Raw genomic sequence first — 20737 nt, forward strand, 5'->3', positions numbered from 1 at the left:
ATCTACATATATACAAACATCTGGTAGTCAAGTATTTATGTTGCATCTGGGACTAAGCATGTTGGATGAACTTAATTATATCTGTTTAAAATATTGTGTGGTAGTATTCTGTGTTCTTCATTTTTTCAAGAGGTTTGAAAATGGTGAATTGAGGTGAAAGCAGTCATTATATTTGATGAAATAATGACGTATAGATCAATAAACTTAATTGAAAGCATGTGGAAGAGCCATTGATTAATTGGAGCTTTGAGTTGGTTGGGTGGGTCAAATTGGTAAAGCATTACCCATGGAAGTTATATAGGATTAAGACCCAATCCAGCGAATAGTTTCAATTTGTGACATGCAGTTGAGATACACTCATGAGCAATTGCATTAGGCACCTCTACCTACACTCTGTTCAGAGTTACTTTATGACTGACAATTTGGCAGTAACATGTGGAGGGGGGCAGCAGGATTAAGACATCCAGCATGGCACACACATGTAACCTTATGTTTCATTCATCTTGATCTAACTCACAAACAATGCCACATGTAGAGGTGATACTGGTATCTATGGTATCTGTAAGAGTTACACTATGGTCTACTTGCAGTGTTGTTTATGGCAAAAAAAGAAAAGTTAAGAAAATATATGAAAAGTTTTTAAATTGCATTTTCTGGTGATGTTACCGAAGTAGATGCATACAGGGAACTTTTTTTATATTGAATTTAGGTGTACACATTATGCAATTGAAATCTGGAAAACTACTCATTATTTCATTTGCTTGTAACTGGAAACTCTGTCTGATATCCCTAAGAGAAGATAATTTGCTTAATGCTCTTCTTGTGCATCAAGAGGTTTTGGTTTCATTATGAGAAAAAGATGAGAAGTTTTATAATTAACTTATTTGTAAAACAACAACAAAAATGAAATTTATGCCTGTTAAGGTAAGTGAGAAAACGTAAATAAGACTACATGAAAGTAAAACTACAATACAAAAAACACTACCTTAGTATTGTAGCAGCTATACTGCAAACAGTGAGAGATATGAAACTTCCTGACAGATTAAAACTGTGTGCCGTAACGAGACTCGAACTCGGGACCTACGCCTTTCGCAGGCAAGTGCTCTACCATCTGAGCTACCCAAGCATGACTCACGACCCATCCTCACAGCTTCAATTCTGCCAGTACCTTGTCTCCTACCTTCCAAACTTCACAGAAGCTCTTCTGCAAATCTTGCAGAATGGGTCATGAGTCGTGCTTGGGTAGCTCAGATGGTAGAGCACTTGCCCGAAAAAGGCAAAGGTCCCGAGTTCGAGTCTCGGTCCAGCACACAGTTTTAATCTGCCAGGAAGTTTCATATCAGCGCACACTCCACTGTAGATTGAAAATCTCATTCAGTGAGAGATATGTATTTGGTGTTGCAAAGACTGAATTCGTGAGATGAGCCTCGATCAGACTCAGTTGCTGATAATGGCCTGTTTACTAAAATGTTGAAATTTGAGAAATATAACATTGCTAGGCAGCTGCTTAATGTTGTAAACTGTGCACTCCAGATGTTCAACTGAATTTCCCTGATGTGCATTTCTGTGATGCCAACAGAAAAGACTCCACTGACAAGATTCTCATCGCTATCACAATGGCTTGAAGTGTCACTGTCACACTTGTTATTTAATGAAATGATCATTTTCTAGACTAAATTTTCCAAAGTAGTTTCGTTCTGTTGTGAATTTTATGTGATGTGCTACATATGATTGATAGCTTTATTCAAGTATCCAGAGATGACTGTTCTAACAACTTCAACGGTGAATGATTAGACAGCTAACATAGTAAATTTATTATTATTCTTGTCAGTGTTAACTTTAATGTGAGCTCACACCAGTTATATTGGGTTGAAATGGCAATGATGAAGTGGCAACCTAATGACTGTATGGCCACTATCAATCAAGGCATTATATCAATACTCTGGAAATAGCAATATTTGGTAGAAACAGTATTGATATATTCATAATATCGATACATTTACCGATGTATCTGTGTATATACTATTACTGGGATTGAATGTAAGTTATCACATTTTGTCAAACTTAAACAAACAAAATCAGAAAGTGGAAAATCTAGGATGAAATAATGTAATATTATGAAAAGGATAGTTGCTACTCACCATATAGCGGAGAAACTGAATTTTCAAAGGAGAAACTTTAAAAATGTTATGGTATGTCACCAAAACATAAACATACACTCCTGGAAATTGAAATAAGAACACCGTGAATTCATTGTCCCAGGAAGGGGAAACTTTATTGACAAATTCCTGGGGTCAGATACATCACATGATCACACTGACAGAACCACAGGCACATAGAGACAGGCAACAGAGCATGCACAATGTCGGCACTAGTACAGTGTATATCCACCTTTCGCAGCAATGCAGGCTGCTATTCTCCCATGGAGACGATCGTAGAGATGCTGGATGTAGTCCTGTGGAACGGCTTGCCATGCCATTTCCACCTGGCGCCTCAGTTGGACCAGCGTTCGTGCTGGACGTGCAGACCACGTGAGACGACGCTTCATCCAGTCCCAAACATGCTCAATGGGGGACAGATCCGGAGATCTTGCTGGCCAGGGTAGTTGACTTACGCCTTCTAGAGCACGTTGGGTGGCACGGGATACATGCGGACGTGCATTGTCCTGTTGGAACAGCAAGTTCCCTTGCCGGTCTAGGAATGGTAGAACGATGGGTTCGATGACGGTTTGGATGTACCGTGCACTATTCAGTGTCCCCTCGACGATCACCAGTGGTGTACGGCCAGTGAAGGAGATCGCTCCCCACACCATGATGCCGGGTGTTGGCCCTGTGTGCCTCGGTCGTATGCAGTCCTGATTGTGGCGCTCACCTGCACGGTGCCAAACACGCATACGACCATCATTGGCACCAAGGCAGAAGCGACTCTCATCGCTGAAGACGACACGTCTCCATTCGTCCCTCCATTCACGCCTGTCGCGACACCACTGGAGGCGGGCTGCACGATGTTGGGGCGTGAGCGGAAGACGGCCTAACGGTGTGCGGGACTGTAGCCCAGCTTCATGGAGACGGTTGCGAATGGTCGTCGCCGATACCCCAGGAGCAACAGTGTCCCTAATTTGCTGGGAAGTGGCGGTGCGGTCCTCTACGGCACTGCGTAGGATCCTACGGTCTTGGCGTGCATCCGTGCGTCACTGCGGTCCGGTCCCAGGTCGACGGGCACGTGCACCTTCCGCAGACCACTGGCGACAACATCGATGTACTGTGGAGACCTCACGCCCCACGTGTTGAGCAATTCGGCGGTACGTCCACCCGGCCTTCCGCATGCCCACTATACGCCCTCGCTCAAAGTCCGTCAACTGCACATACGGTTCACGTCCACGCTGTCGCAGCATGCTACCAGTGTTAAAGACTGCGATGGAGCTCCGTATGCCACGGCAAACTGGCTGACACTGACGGCGGAGGTGCACAAATTCTTTTTCCATCAACAGTGTATGCCCACAGAAATTATTGTGAAAGCCCAAGTTGTGCTGGACTCTAAATAACAATGTGCACTGCCTGGAAAAGGAACTGCTTCCTTAAGGGCGACCAGCAATTTTCAGTGTTGGATGTTTCTTTCTGCAATAATAAACACAAACAGATGACACTCACATCCTCAACAAATTAATCTGTGTTGCAACAATGTTTTTCCCCCCAGAGTTCTTAGAAATTATGGTTTTCCACCTTCTTCTTGTTTCTTGAACATTTCATTGCCATGCTTTGTTAACAGATGGGAGGAACTTTTAATGTTTTCCTTCTCAAAGCAAGCATGTAATGCCCAAACTGTTTCTTGAGACTGACTTCTTACAGCAAACCCCGGCCAAGAGAGTAGTATTCAACTCCACTCATAATTTTTTATGAACTTGCTTCTCGCCTCATTCATTATTACCCAATACACAGCATAACATAGTAATAACAAATAAAATATTAATTACAACAACCTTAGGAAATGAAAATAAATAAAATATAGCACAGGGCAAGAGGGAAGTGTTTAAGTGTGGGGATGAGGGTGTGGCAACAACTGGTGGTTGTGAGATCAGATGAATGCATTCCATGCTTCCCACTTAAGCCTCATCCTATAATTCCTTCATAGCTGTCGATTTTAAATAATTCTTCGATAGAGTATAATAGTTTGTAACAAGCTCTTTCACCTCTGTGATCATCTTTGTAAGGAAGACTTTCGGAAGCCTTCCTGATTCAGGGCTGCCTGACCTGTGTCCGTAATTGATATTGGTCAGAGTGGGCTGAACACATACAACCACTCATAGGTCTCCCAGATGTTCTCATATTATTTAGTATTTTTAGTTCTTCAAAGTAAGATACATATCAACAGTCAGTAGGATGATTTTGTGTGAAAGGATGGTATAGTCTTCTGCAGTGTCCACTTGTTCTCTTCCAATCACTGCAAACAACACAATCATTTCCCTGCTTGTCCAGGAAAATAGAAACAGAGCATTGTTACCCATATATAAGCTTTCTTTAGTGAGTAGAAATGATACACAACCTTTCCTTCTTAGTGTGTTGCATCAGAACTTACCGAAAAGTTTCTCATTTTGTTTTTCCCTATACTGGAGATGTGAATCCTTTGTAACTCTCTTGTTCTCTTGACCTTTTTTTGACAATTCAAAAATATTTATCACAGACACTTCCAGCAACCAGACAAAAAGTTTTCTCCTCCACTTCAGTGTAGTCTGAAAAATCATTATTTTTTTAGCAAAGAAACATACTTTTTCCAGCTACTTTGCAGATGATGTGCTGTCACGTCATAAAATGCATAACATCAGGCCACCCTGAACAACCCAACACACACATTAATGCGGCATCAGGTGAGCTGTCACGATAAAATAGATGCACGTTTTATAGTTTTAGGCCTAAAATAGGAAACCAACCAAAATTCTATATAGTATTTTACAGAAATGACAAGAACTATAAAAATGACACTTAAGTGCCTGGAATTGTATGGGTAAATAATAATAACAATAATAAGAAAATAGGAGAATATTTTGCAGAAGGTGGAAGTTTGATTTCTTTCTTTCTTTCTTCTTCTTCTTCTTCTTCTTCTTCTTCTTCCTTTTTTTTTAAAGTGAAATTAAGCTCTCAAATATGAAAAATGGCAAAAAAGCTTCTAACGTTGTTGATGAATATTTTGAACATAGAGCAAACAACTTCAAGGGCATTTGTGGGTCTCAGATAGAAGGCTTACATGTAAAAACTTGAAAATTTTGGATCAATATATCATACGAAAATGCAATCAAATAAAATGGAGTGTAGTGAAGTCATGAATTTGAAAGGTAGATGAAGTATATATTCAATTGACATACATCTACATCCATACTCCACAAGCCACCTGATGGTGTGTGGCAGAGGGTACCTTGAGTACCTCTATCGGTTCTCCCTTCTATTCCAGTCTCGTATTGTTCGTGGAAATAAAGATTATCGATATGCCTCTGTGCGGGCTCTATTCTCTCTGATTTTATCCTCATGGTCTCTTCAGGAGGTATACGTAGGAGATAGCAATATACTGCTTGACTCTTCAGTGAATGTATGTTCTCGAAACTTCAACAAAAGCCCGTACCGAGCTACTGAGCATCTCTTTAGCAGAGTCTTCCACTAGAGTTTATCTATCATCTCCGTAACACTTTCACGATTACTGTGAATGATCCTGTAATGAAGCGCGCTGCTCTCCGTTGGATCTTCTCTATCTCATCAGCCCTACCTGGTACGGATCCCACACCGGTGAGCAGTATTCAAGCAGTGGGCAAACAAGTGTACTGTAACCTACTTCCTTTGTTTTTGGACTACATTTCCTTAGGATTCTTCCAATGAATCTGTCTGCCATCTGCTTTACCCCCAATTAATTTTACATGGTCATTCCATTTTAAATCGCTCCTAATGCCTACTCTCAGATAATTTATGGAATTAACTGCTTGCAGTTTCTGACCTGCTATATTGTAGCTAAATGATTAAGGATCTTCTTTCTTTCTATGTATTCGCAGCACATTACACCATCCATCTTGAGAAGCACTCCCCACTCCCACATAAGTTTCCAATTAATGTACAGTCACATTTTTTCCAGTAATTTCTACATAATACTTTTGTAACAAATGATTAGTAATTTTAGATGCAACATGTTTGTTTTGTCTGTAATGATCTTCAGACGTTTGCCACTAAGAAACAGCTAGAAAAGCAGTACTACTTTTGTGTGGAAAAAGTATGTTTTGATATAAATTGTTATTATTTTGAACAGAAATTATATTTGACTATAATGACACACTCAATGCATTAGGCAGCTTTCTACAATGACCAGCCTCTAATTTATCTTATTCATCACTTAAATCTTTATTTTAAGAGGAATAACCACCACTTGAGCCAGTGTCAAATTTCTCTTATTCTATATCATTTATTTCACAGCTTTACTCACCACTCGCTTTGAGAAATTTCTCAACTTCATCACTGAGATGAGTGGACTTTGATGGAAATGTCATATCTGCTGACATACTTTAGTAACTGTAGTGTCTTAATATAATTAATTTCATCATTGCTTTGTGGAATTTGTGAAAATATATGCTGGAAGAATGCCACACAAAATGGTACCATAATGAGGCTCTTGTACTGTATGACAAAGAGTTTGGCTTTGGAAATACTGTTGATCACTGAGTAGGATTGGAACTGGAGAATTAACATGTCTCACCCAGTTGGCTATTGGTGTGAAAAAAGATTAAATAAATTAGAAAAAAGATTGGGCAGCAAGCATAGAAGCAACAGGAAAATATGTTGACATACAGATAAAACAATAGAAAAATTCTATTTCATTAAAAAAATACTGATTATTTAACTACCAATCCGTAGTTATTAAGATTCAGACAGTTTATTTGCTAATGAAAAGCAGGGCACAGCTGCAATATAAGTTAGAATTTGTTCTTCATGCACAAATCTGTATCATATTTGTCTCTGTACACCTTCTGTGGACAGCTATTTGTTGCTCTTGTCATTACCACACCACATACTTCCTCCAGCTTTACCATTATTTGTACATATATAGACTAAATCAGGCACTGTTCTTTGCTGTATATTGTTGGTTCATTAATTAGTAGCATCAGTTTCTGGAGTATTGTGAGTAATTCATGTATTTTGTACAGTTTATGAAAATGTGAAGCAATCACTTTCCATTAGTTTTATTATTGTGGAACAGTTTTTATCACTTCTGTTTTCATTTTCTGGCTCTTAACTTCTGTTGCTCATAAAGTAAAATTCTGAGTAAAAAATATTTTTTTTATTGTTAACATGCTTCTCTGCATGGGCATCCACAGAAAGTTATCCATAAGGGGCATTATTTCAAAATTGCCATTTTTATACAACTGATTTGATGAGTCTAGCACATATAGTGCCTCAAGAACTAAATTTGACAAGCCCTACAAAACTTCTTTTGTCTCAAACATTTGATATATATTCACTGAGTATTTTTAGGTTGATTATTTTGATACCAAAGTGGTATGTATGTTTCATTAGTATACACCAGACACATATTTTTGTATTATTCGTATTCATATGAATACTACCATCTAGATTTAGTGATCTGAAACTGCATCCTTCTTATGATTACATCCAGAATATTCAAAGAGTTACTCACAAAAATATTTTTATTCGTATATCAATAATGTTAATTTCACTGAAAATTTAAAATCTCAAGATGAGAAGAAACTGGAACAATTGAGAAAATACTGTTGGAAAAATAAATTATAAATAAACAATGTCAAATTAATATGCTTCAAATTGGAGCAAGAGAGATAAACTTAAAAAGACTACAGTATTTGCCATTGTGATCAGGAGCTCAAAATCTGTCATTTTGTAGAATAACGGGCAGTCACCAGCGGGCAGACATGCTTCTCTGTTTGTTATATGATAGTTTAATTGTAATTAAAGATATAGATTAGCTTAATACTATAGTGAAAATTCATATTTCACAGATAGGTTTTAATTTGTCAGTAATCTGCACTGGTTGTTTTTTTCACATCCTTCAGATCACACTGAGGGAAGTGTTGTACATTCTGGTGCATCCAGCCTCCTACAGAAAATTAATTTTATAATTTTGCTTTTTATAACTGAAATTTGTTGTTGCTGTTTTATTCAGTTTTATATCTGATTTAAACTTGTCTTTTTGTTTCAGTACATCTGCAATGTCTCTGCTGTATGAGTGTATCAACACTGTAATTGCAGGTATAAGTTATTTTAAAGTGATTCTTTTTCCAGAAATGTCATTCAGTTCATATTTTCTTAACTATTTCATAGGTTATTGTGTAGTGCAGCAATTTAAAGGCAGGATTTCTTTGTAATTTCAGTACTGATATCCATTTCTTCAGGGATGCCCAACCATAGTGCCTCTATTCAGGTAATTATTTATCCGATTCTTATTTTACAGAAAATTTTAATATAATAGTGTGACTGTACTCAGAAAAATACTTTTTCTTTTTGTTGGTAAACTGAAATAGCGGTTGCCAAAATGTACATATCTAACCTTTTTCTCTTGAAGCTATGTTAATAGTTCTGCCAAGTACAATTTTGAAACAGGACTTACAAGGTAACTTCCCCATCGCACCCCCCTCAGATTTAGCTATAAGTTGGCACAGTGGATAGGCCTTGAAAAACTGAACACAGATCAATCGAGAAAACAGGAAGAAGTTATGTGGAAGTATGAAAAAAATAAGCAAAATATACAAACTGAGTAGTCCATGCCAAGATAGGCAACATCTCGGAGAATATGCGCTCATGAGTGCCGTGGTCCCGTGGTTAGCGTGAGCAACTGCAGTAGGAGAGGTCCTTGGATCAAGTCTTCCCTCGAGTGAAAATTTTAATTTTTTATTTTCAGACAATTATTATCTGTCCGTTCGTTCATTGACGTCTCTGTTCACTGTAACAAGTTTAGTGTTTGTGTTTTGCGACCGCACCGCTAAACCGTGTGATAAGTAGACGAAAGGACGTGCCTATCCAATGGGAACCGAAAAAGTTTGATCGCAAGATCACACGTCAACCGATTCCTCCACAGGAAAACGCGTCTGATATATTCTATACGACACTGGTGACTGCATGTGCGTCACATGACAGGAATATGTTGTCGTCCCACCTAACTTGTACACTTGGCGAATGGGTAAAAAGATTCTTCTACCTTGCCCGATTTAGGTTTTCTTGTGGATGTGATAATCACTCCCAAAAAAGTGATCGCATCGGACGGACAGATAATAATTGTCTGAAAATAAAAAAATTAAAATTTTCACTGGAGGGTAGATTTGAACCAAGGTCCTCTCGTACTGCAGCTGCTCACGCTAACCACAGGACCACGGCGCTCGTGAGCTTAGGCTGTCCTTGATGTTGCATATCATATGCATAGAGTATTCAGTTCGTATATTTTGCTTATTTTTTTCATACTTCCACACAACTTCTTCCTGTTTTCTCGATTGATCTGTGTTCAGTTCTTCAAGGCCTATCCACTGTGCCAACTTATAACTAAATCTGAGGGGGGTGCGATGGGGAGGTTCCCTTGTTAGAAACATATCATCTGTGAATAAAATATCTGTCCTTGGAAAAATTAATTGCATGTTTTGAAAGTATTTAAAAAGGTTAGTAATTAAGTGGCATAAAATAGTATGATACATTTAACTTGTACTCAGTAAGAGCAGGGTTCCAATCTCTACCGCACCATATGGATATAGGTTTTCTGTAGTTCCCCTAAAGCACATTGTACAAATCCCATTATGAATCCTTTATTAGTACCATAGCTACTTTCTTCCCATGTTGCCATTAAATCTCACATAAAGCTTCATATCTAATCCATTTATGATGATAGGTTTTTAAACTCTAACTTGCCTTTCTTCATTAGGAGTGAATGTATTAACTACAGGCTAATGACTACTGTAATAATGATTTATTGAGGAAAAAGAATTAATTGTTGCCTTCCTTGTGACTTTGTTTGATATATTTCCCATGGTTGACATCAAATTTTGTATAGTACATAACATGATGTCCTCCTTTTTACATAAGGGGGAGACATCAACATGAAAAACTGTGAAACACATCATAAAGTTGTTAACTTTTGCAAATACTTTTAAAAACAAAAGTTGATCAACAGAAAGGAATTAGGTAAACAGTTGGCATATTCACAAATATTTTATTGGTAAATTCCCCTCTGTTCCTGAATGCAGTGAAAATTATTTAACACATACATTCAGTTCTGGAGGATCTTTGTCTGGCCCCCTCCCTGTCTCTCTGCTCTCTGCTCCTCCCTCCCCCCCCCCCCCCTCCTCCTCCATATATCTGACATTCTCCATCCTCCTGTATCTCATGCCTCATGTGCCAAACTGCCCCCCCCCCCAAAAAAAAAAATAAATAAATAAAATAAAAAAAAAAATAAAATAAAAAAATTAAAAAAAAAATAAAAACTCCTCTGCCCTCCCATTTTCTGCCATGATTACTCTTTCCTTTTTCTGTTGTGCAGCTACCCCCTCCCCCAGTATATTGGTACACCAACCCACTCCCCAGTATTATTCGTACTTTCCCCTCCTCCCAAGATTGTGTGTGCCTGCTCTTCACACCAACCCCACTCCTTGTATATTCTGTACTCTACCCTCCAAAATTTTTGTTGCTCCCCATAGATATTTTGGTTCACCTTGCAATCATAATGCCTCCACCCCTCCCCAAAAAAACTTGTCCGCTAAAATTTGTTTTGCCTCCTCAAATTTTGTAAGTTCCCCCCCCCCCCCCCCCTCCCTCCCCCATCAAATATTGTGCTGTGCTTGCATTGTAGTGCTGCTTAGTCTTGCTTTTATAAGTTTCTTTTGTCTCTGTTTCTTATTGTCCAGTATTAAATCTGCTAGAGAAATATACACTGGGACAAATGTTTAATCATATTATAACTACATGAAGAAGATGGTGACCTTAGCTCTTTCACCAAGTGATGCATGTGATTGTCACAGGCCCATCTTCTATTTCCTACCGGCCCTAATTTACTCTTTGCTACACAACTTGGCCTCATTTGCTACACTTATGCAAGAGAAAATATGGAGCATGTGGGGCTGTTCGTATAATTCTCGATGTGGCGTGGTGATGCTAGTGGATAACTCGCGTGTCAACTTTACATTTGGGAAAAGTGAAAGAAGCAGATAAAATTTTAGTATTGTAGTTGACACAACAAGCGCTGTAGCTTCAGTCGGCTTACTCTGAAGATGACCAGGAGGCATACAATCAAAATATTAGAAAGAGAAGAAATAGTCTGTATGGCTGCACTCCTGTGCCTCGGTGGTCACCGGAGTGGCTGAGGTGATTAAAGATCGCAGGCGGGCACTCCAGTGTCACAAGCAGCATCCCTCATTGGAACCCCTCATCGCCTTTAAACGGCTCCGTGCATGAGCCCGCCACCTCATTCGCCAACGTAAGCAGGAATGCTGGAAAAGATATGTCTCCACCATTGGGCTCCTTACCTCTCCATCACAGGTCTGGGCCAAGATTAGGCGACTCTATGGCTATTGGACCCCCGTCAGCTTACCTGCACTTTCACTGAATGGAGCAGTCTGTACTGACTGAAACAATTGCAAACTGCTTAGTGGAGCATTTTGCTCAGAGTTCCACTTCTGCGAATTACCCACTGGCCATCTGCTTCCTGAAAGAGCGGTTGGAATGTCGGAGCCTTTCATTTCACACGCGCCACCCTGAATCGTACAATGCTCCGTTCAGTGAGTGTGAATTCCAAAGTGCCCTAGCCACTTGCCCTGGTACGGCTCTCGGGCCAGATCGCATCCGCTGTCAGATGCTCAAACACCTCTTGGTGGACTGCCAGCGGTGCCTCCTAGACCTTTTCAACCGTATCTGGATGGAGGGTGGAGGGTGAGTTCCCGTCGCAATGCCGGGAAAGCGTTGTAATCCCCATGTTGAAACCTTGCAAGAACCCACTGGACAGCTACCACCTCATTAGCCTCACCAACATTCTTTGCAAGCTGCTCAAACACATGGTGAGCCGGAGGTTGTGTTGGCTACTTGATTCTCGGGGCCTTCTGGCTCCGTCTCATTGTGGATTCCATAAGGGCCGCTCTGCCACCAGTAATCTGGTGTACGTGGAGTCTGCCATCCGTACAGCCTTTGTCTGCTGGCAGCATCAGGTCGCCGTCTTTTTTGACATGCGGAAGGCATACGATACAACATGGCATCATCACATCCTCTCTACACTTCATGGTTGGGGTCTTCGGGGGTCCACTCCCAATTTTCATAGAAAACTTTGTCGCTTCGCTCTTTCCGCGTGCAAGTTGTGGCCTCCCATAGTTCCTCCCGAGTTCAGGAGAATGGGATGCTGCAATGATCTGTCTTCAGTGTCTGCTTCTTTTTAATTGCAATTAATCGCTCTCTGCGGTGGTGGGAACGTCTGTCTCAGCTTCCTTGTGTGCTGACGATTTCTGCCTATACTATAGCTCCACTGGCATTCCAGCTGCTGAACGGCAGCTGCAGGGCGCTATCTGAAAGGCACAGTCTTGGGCTGTAGCGCACGGCTTCCAGTTTTCGGCAGCCAAGACCTGCGTTATGCATTTCTGCCGGCGACTCGCTGTTCACCCTGGGCCACAGCTTTATCTTGACGGCAAACCTCTTGCTGTGGTGGAGACACATCGCTTTTTGGGTTTGTTTTTTGATACCCGGTTGACTTGGCTCCCTCATATTTGGCAGCTTAAACAGACGTGCTGGTGGCATTGGCATCTTAATGCTCTTCGTTGCTTGAGTCACACCAGCTGGGGTGCCGATCGGTCTACCCTTATTCGGCTGTACCAGGCGTTAATTCAATCCCGTCTAGATTATGGGAGCCTGGCTTACGGTTCACCACCACCTTCCGCATTGCAGTTGCTTGACCCCATCCTTCACAGCGGGGTCCAACTCGCCACTGGAGCTTTCCAGAAAAGACCTGTCAACAGCATACTTGTGGAGGCAGGTGTCCCTCCATTGCAGTTCTGGCCCCAATGATTACTGGACACTTATGCTACACATGTTTGTAGCTTGTCTGGGCATCCCAATTATCGTCTCCTGTTCCCTCAGTCGATCGTCCATCTTCCGGAACGGCGGCCCCGATCAGGGTGTATTATTGCGGTTCGCCTCAGAGCTCTTCTCTCTGGGCTTGAGGTTTTCCCTCTCCCACATCTTTTCTGGGCCCCTTTGTGCGTACCCACATGGTGTGTGCCCCGACCATGCCTTCGGCTCGATTTGGCACAGGGCCCGAAGGACTCAGTCCCTCCTGAGGCCCTCCACTGCCGCTATCTTTCAATCCTTGCCGCATTTCAAGGCTCTGACCTAGTCTATACTGACGGTTCGTGTCGGTTATGCTTTACTCTAGGGGATCATTATGAACAACACTCATTGCCAGCTGGCTGCAGTGTTTTCACTGCCGAGCTGGTCACCATCTCTCACGCCCTAGAGTGTATCCACTCCTGCTCAGGTGAGTCCTTCGTTATCTGTAGTGACTCCCTGAGCAGTTTACGAGCAATCAACCAGTGTTTCCCTCGCTCTCGTCTGGTGATGGCTATCCAAGAGTCCACCCATACTACCGAGCGAGGTGGCGCAGTGGTTAGCACACTGGACTCGCATTCGGGAGGACGACGGTTCAATCCCGTCTCCGGCCATCCTGATTTAGGTTTTCCGTGATTTCCCTAAATCGTTTCAGGCAAATGCCGGGATGGTTCCTTTGAAAGGGCACGGCCGATTTCCTTCCCAATCCTTCCCTAACCCGAGCTTGCGCTCCGTCTCTAATGACCTCGTTGTCGACGGGACGTTAAACACTAACCACCACCAATCCACCCATACTCCTGCCCGTTGTGGCCGCTCTGTGGTCTTTGTGTGTACCCCGGGTCATGTCAGCATCCCGGGAAATGAACGTGTTGACACGCTGGCCATACAGGCTGTCAGTGCACCAGCCTTGGAGATTGGCCTTTCGGTGAGTGACCTCAGGTCAGTTTTGTGGCAGAAAGTACTTTGCACCTGGGGTGAAGAATGGCGCACCCTTCCTTCACCCAACAAACTTCGGGCCATCGAAGAGGCTACCGGTGCGTGGCACTGCTCCTTGGGGGTCTCTCGCAAGGACTCTGTTGTCCTCTGCTGGCTGCGCATTGGCCACACCTGGATAACACACAGCTATTTATTGCGCCGCGAGGACCTACCTTTATGTCGCTGCGGATCAGCTTTGACGGTGGTCCACATCTTGTTGGACTGCCCGCTTTTAACTCCGCTCAGGCAGACGTTTGCACTGCCTGATATGCTTCCTGCACTTTTTATCAGATGACGTTGCGATGGCAGATTTAGTTTTGAGTTTTATTCATGCAAGGGGTTTTTATCACTTCACCCAAGTGTTTGTCGTTTTTCTTGTGTTGAGTCTGGTCTTTGGCCTACCATTTTAGACTGGGGTTTTTAGTGTTTCTTGGCGGTTGGCTTTTCCTTATGTGTTTCTGTGGTCGGCCAACCACTGTCACACTCGGTGTGATTTTAATTACTTTTTTCTGGTCTCTGTCTCTGTCTGTGTCTGTCTTGTGCTGTGTCATCTCCATTGTTTGTTCTTATTCTTTGTGGGTGTTTCAAGTTTGTGGAAAAAGGGACTGATGGCCCTAGTAGTCTGGTCCCTTCGATCCCACAAACCAACCAACCAACCAACCACATTTTACTAAGCTAAAGCCACGAAAGTAAACAAATCACCCTCTCGTATGCTTCTTTGACATCTCTCTCACGTTGGTTTACCTTGCCATAGGAAATACATCAGTCAAATTAAATTCACTGAATTGGAGTGAAAGGAATGAGTGTGAATGAAATCAGTGAAATGTATTGGCATGAAATGATATCAGGGAAATGTGTGCAAAAGTGATAGAACTCCAATATGATTAATATGTCATTACAGATGAACATTTGTGTCAGACCAAGATCCTGGAACACTGTGGTGCTTCCACTAACTATGTTCCACATTGGTGCTGTTCTCATGTATGTTGTAGGAGAACCAGTGATTGCAATATTTAGGAGTACTAGGAGGGTAACATGAATGAAAAAGAAAGTTGGTGATGGCTACATGCTTGGATATCCTGAATTGTTAAGGCAACTGCTCACAATAAGCACAAAATGCGGGTTTAAATTTCTTGTGATATAAATTTTCAGTTGTCTTGACATAATTCATTACATTAAAAGGTCAGCATTTCTGAATGAATTTCTCAGATATTATTTCATGTCACAGTTTTCACTGATTTCATCCTCATTAGTTCCATTCATTTAATTTTAGTGAGTCTCGTTCAGCTCATCATTGTTTATTCTTGAGTTTCACTTCTTTGTGTATTGCTCCTGTTTAAACATGTATTTTCTCAATTCCTGGGCAGACCAGTGACTGTACAATTTATAGTGTGCATATCTAATTTTTCTTACTATGAGGCATGCTCAGATAGTAAGTGCACTGTGTCCATAACAGGCTGTGGTTTTGTGTTTTTTGAGGGTTGGCAACACGGACCAGAACATGCATCACAGAAACATGGTAGTACATAAACTCACATTGTAGTGACTAGTTGTGTAGAAGGTGTTGGTAAGAAATCCCACCAAGTGCAAGCCACGTGCTATGATGTGCTTCCTACTTGCAGAAGGATAACACCAACTGAAATATTTTTGTGAATCGAAAGGGGTCACGGTGAAGGTTTATCACCAGAACAAATGTGTTTAAGTGGTGTATGGAGTTTAGTGGAGGCAGAAAAAAATGTTCATGACGTCAGAGGAGTGGAAGGCTTTCTGTTTTAACTGAGGAGTTGGTGCAAAAAATCAGTGAACTATTTGTGAAGAGCATCAGTTGACATTGGATGAAATTTCTACAGTGTTTCCACAACTCTCTCGAATTCTCTTATATGAAACACTCACAGAAATGCTGAGATACCAGAAACTATGCACAAGATGGGTCCCAAAATAGCTGACAGAGTATCACAAGAAAAATCAGGTCAGTTGCACCCGCGAGTTTCTTGAACGACTTTAATTGAAAGGTGAGGATTTTGTGAGCCCTATTGTGACAAGATGAAACATGAGTGGCTCATTACACACCTGAGACAAAAAGACAGTCATCTCACTGGCATCACACCAATTCCCCATCAGCCAAAAAATTCAAAACCACATTTTTGGGCAAAAAAAAAATTATGAACTCAGTGTTTTGGGATTGAAAAGGCATCATTTTGGTCTAATTCCCATCTCCTGGAGAGATCATAAATGCACGACGACATTGGCAGACCCTAAAAAAAAGTCAAAAGGAACATTCAGAACAAAAGGAGGGGAATGCTGATGAAAAGAGTGCGCTTGTTGCGTGACAATGCCCATCTTCACCCAGCCTTAGCCACCAAGGGGCTCTTGGACTCAGTTGATTGCCATGTTTTGAACCTCCCCCATATTTCCTTACTTGTCGTCTTCAGGGTATCATATTTTCATCTCCCTGGAGCCACAAATGAGTAAAATTAAATTTTCAGCTGACAAACACATGCACAAAGAGGTTCTGAAGTGGGGGAAGGAGCTGGCGGCAGAGTTCTTTGAAGAGGACGTAAAGAAGCTTGTGCTATGGCTGACCACATACATTGAACAGGGTGATGATTATGTGGAAAAATAACCAACAATATCATGTAATTTTTTTTCAAATACATCTTTTCTTTAAAAAAATACGAAAAACTAGTACACTTACTTTCTGAACATACCTTGTATTAGCTCCAGATTCATGTATACTGATGATGTCACTCTGTGTTTCATTGCATTATGTTACCAAGTAGTATGTTAAAGTTTCGCCAGTGAACATGAATTGCCTATGTACGCCAAATGCTTAATACTTAAATGCATGATTTAAAAATGTATACTGCTAAGTGTGCGTAAATTTTTTCAACTCTCATTACTTGCAGAGTGTGACTATGCCTCGTGGATTTAAATAAAAAGTCTTGTACTCTTATATCTTACGAGGGGAGGCCATGGCATTTGGATCACAGATTTACTTCATACTGTGTTCAGTTTTAGTGCTGCATTAGGAAACCAAATATGTGCAAGTAATAAGGTGTACTACTTGGGCACTCTGGAGAAAATTGCAAGAGAAGTGTTGTGCGTTGAATATGTACTAGTGCATAGCGATTATGAGCACAAGATGGCGGCTGTCTTGTGGTTAGATGTAGCGGTCTGTAACCATATTTTTTTAAACATTTGTCATAGTGTTTCAAATGTATGACACTTGAAAAGTAACAGAATAAAAGAAAACACATGTATTTGCATGAACTATTATTAGATTTCCATTGATATTTGGCTGTTTATTAATTTTTAATTATTATGATTAAAATTGTATTTATAATTATCAATAAGTAAATGACCAAATGCACACAGTTTTCTTGAAAGTGTTTACCTTTTGTGATTTGTGAAATCTATTATAGCTACAATCGAGTAAGGTACACAGAACTGCTTTGCATCTGGATGCTTTGACCTGCAGAGACAGAGAGCAGCCCCGTTTGCCAGTTAACTTGTGTAGCACTGAGACGTTGCTAATGTAGCAAGAATGAATAGTGTATGTGCTATTTTTTAAAAATCACTAAATTTGCCTTTTCACTGCAAAAATGGAGGTGACCCCTAATTCATTAACTACTGTAGGTGATGAACTTCATGAAGATTCAGTGCATAATGCAGTTTACAAAACATCAGTTATAGGTTGGTTTTGTGCACTCTGACAGTCTTATTCAAGAACCAGGTCTTATCGATACGGAATCATTAGCAATGATTTCTGCAGTTGCAGTGGCGGTTGGAGAAAATCTTTATTAGCCTACTTTCAAAATGCTAGTATAAAGATATGTATTGCTGACAAAGATCTCATTCATTCTGACAAAGTAGATGAAGTAGTTCTATTCGGTGAAGTCGAAGATTTTTCTGATGAGAAGGATAATGAGCCAGCCGAAAAGAAGCCAAAAGGTGGATATATTCCCCTGGAGACAAATATAAAAGTAATGAGACTGGCAAAAGAGAACACCATGTGGTGTTTACAAACTACAAAATTCATGCAAATACACATTTTTTTTCATTCTGTTACCTTTCAGATGTCATATATACGAACTAATATGACCAGTGTTGAAATAAAAATGTTGAGCAGGGCCTCAATCCAGCAATTCATCAATTACAGTGGTTAAACACTAACCACTAGACTGCCACTGCGTTATATTCAGTCGCAACACACCAGTACATACACAACTAATAAAACTTCTCTTGTGATTTTCTCGAAATTGTCCTAGTAGTATGCCTTACTACTTGCACATTATGTTGTCGTAATGGACTACTAAATGCATACAGAGTTTGAAGTAAATCTGTGATCTGAACATTGTGGCCTCCATTTGTTAGTACAAAGCACTGCAGTTAACAAAATACTCTACCACCTCCAATCTGATAGTTCTATGTCAATGGTGTCTTCAAGCTTGCATGTTTTTTTAAAAAACATTTCTGTGCTGCACAACACACACTGCCTCCAGTATTGTCATATTACTAACAGATAGAGTGCAGCAGTTTAAAACCGAGACTTGAAGTCAGGACATTTGCTTTTCGCGGACAAGTGCTCTATCGACTGAGCTACCCAAGTACGCCTCATGCCGAAGCGTTACTTCTGGCAGTACCTAATTTCCTACCTTCCAAACTTCACAGAAGTTCTCCTACAAACGTTGCAAGACTAGCACTCCGGGAAGAAAGGTAATTGTGGAGAATGGCAGAAGTAGAGCTGTGAGAACAGATTGTGATGTGTACTTGGGTATCTGTCAGGAGAGCACTTGACTGCAAAGGGCAAATGTCTTACAGACAGTTTTAATCCACCAGGAAGTTTCATATCAGCGCACCGTCTGCTGAATGGTGAAAATATTCTGGGGATTCTTCGATATTTAACATGATTTGCTCTTTCTGTAAGATATATTACTGTAGTGAGGAGTTAGGTGTATGTTTGATGTATTTGTATTTTTGTGAAGCAATTCTAAGGTAGTCTCACATAAATATTATATTTACAGCTGTGTGTCCAGAAGCTCAGGATACTAATCGAAGATTCGGATCAGAATTGTGAGTAATACTTACACATTTACAAATCAATATAATCTTTGCAGCCTCCTCCTCTTCCTTCTTCTTCTTCTTCTTCTTCTTCTTTTTTCTTTGGTGTAAGTTAGTTATGTTTCATTGGTAAGGTAATAAATACTTCGAAATTATATCAGGGATGCGTTTAATCTCAAAAGTAAGACAACACTGTGGGTTACTGTCCACTTCAAAGTACATTCTTGGAAGTCTTAATGTACAAAATTTTAACCATTCAAACATGATTAAATCCATAATCATCTTTTGTTGCTTTGTAATGTTTTCCATACCAATTTTTCAGTTTTAAGTATATGTTTTTGTTTATGAAAGAGCTGTAACGGAATTAGTGTTAGATGCCTCCCTTTGTGGCATCGGGGGCTAAAATAGACCTGCAGTTATTCCTTGCATGTCATAATAGGCGACTAAAAGGATTCTTATACCTACTGAAGATTTTACATTGATGATGCAGCCATTATTATGAGACCTGTCAATTTTCACTCCTTTCACAATCTTTTGGCATAATTACTTACGATACTCCTTCAGAGTTTTGACCTCCATTTTTCTGAATTTCACAGAAGTGCGAGTTGTATGGGGAAGGACACCTTACGTGATGAAAAATTGATCCATCGTGCTCTGTTATCTTCCACACTAACTGATAGTTGGATTTATATTCGCACTGAAATCCAGCATGGTAGCCAATTCCTAGTGTGTGTTTGGGGAGAGGCCAGGGGGCCTTGCCATGTACCCTTGCAGTTGTAGCCCCCCCCCCCCCCCCCCCCCCGAGAACACAGAAATCGCACTGCTCATGCCAAGCCGTAGTCTCAGCATGTAAACTAAGAAGTAGGTGCTTATCCAGTCTGACTTCTAGCAACAGTTACTATGCCAGGTAGCCTTTGCACGGGGTGGTGCTCATGGGAAGAGCCTCCAATCGGCATAAGTGGCATCGGGGTGGATGATCCACAATAAAATGGATCTATACCAGTGGCTGTGGCAACATGGCGTTGTTGTTGTTGTTGTTGTTGTTGTGGTGGTGGTGGTCTTCAGTCCTGAGACTGGTTTGATGCAGCTCTCCATGCTACTCTATCCTGTGCAAGCTTCTTCATCTCCCAGTACCTACTGCAACCTACATCCTTCTGAATCTGCTTAGTGTATTGATATCTTGGTCTCCCTCTACGATTTTTACCTTCCACGCTGCCCTCCAATGCTAAATTTGTGATCCCTTGATGCCTCAAAACATGTCCTACCAACCGATCCCTTCTTCTAGTCAAGTTGTGCCACAAACTTCTCTTCTCCCCAATCCTATTCAATACCTCCTCATTAGTTATGTGATCTACCCACCTTATCTTCAGCGTTCTTCTGTAGTACTACATTTTGAAAGCTTCTATTCTCTTCTTGTCCAAACTGGTTATCGTCCATGTTTCACATCCATACATGGCTACACTCCATACAAATACTTTCAGAAACGACTTCCTGACACTTAAATCTGTACTAGATGTTAACAAATTTCTCTTCTTCAGAAACAATTTCCTTGCCATTGCCAGTCTACATTTTATATCCTCTCTACTTCGACCATCATCAGTTATTTTACTCCGTAAATAGCAAAACTCCTT

At 40.8% G+C, this 20737-nt stretch overlaps 1 protein-coding gene across 2 annotated transcripts in view; it reads left to right on the forward strand.

Moving 5' to 3' along the window:
* The window catches only part of LOC124555271 (AP-3 complex subunit delta-1), a 269894-nt gene that overhangs the window by 111480 nt on the left and 137677 nt on the right, over window positions 1-20737 (forward strand). For both annotated transcript variants that reach the window (XM_047129141.1, XM_047129140.1), the window contains exons 9-11: window positions 8206-8255; window positions 8378-8427; window positions 19070-19118. In XM_047129141.1, the coding sequence (XP_046985097.1) occupies window positions 8206-8255; window positions 8378-8427; window positions 19070-19118 (149 nt within the window). The remainder of the gene's footprint in view (window positions 1-8205; window positions 8256-8377; window positions 8428-19069; window positions 19119-20737) is intronic.

Source organism: Schistocerca americana, chromosome X (assembly GCF_021461395.2).
Source record: "Schistocerca americana isolate TAMUIC-IGC-003095 chromosome X, iqSchAmer2.1, whole genome shotgun sequence".
Classification (NCBI taxonomy): domain Eukaryota; kingdom Metazoa; phylum Arthropoda; class Insecta; order Orthoptera; family Acrididae; genus Schistocerca; species Schistocerca americana.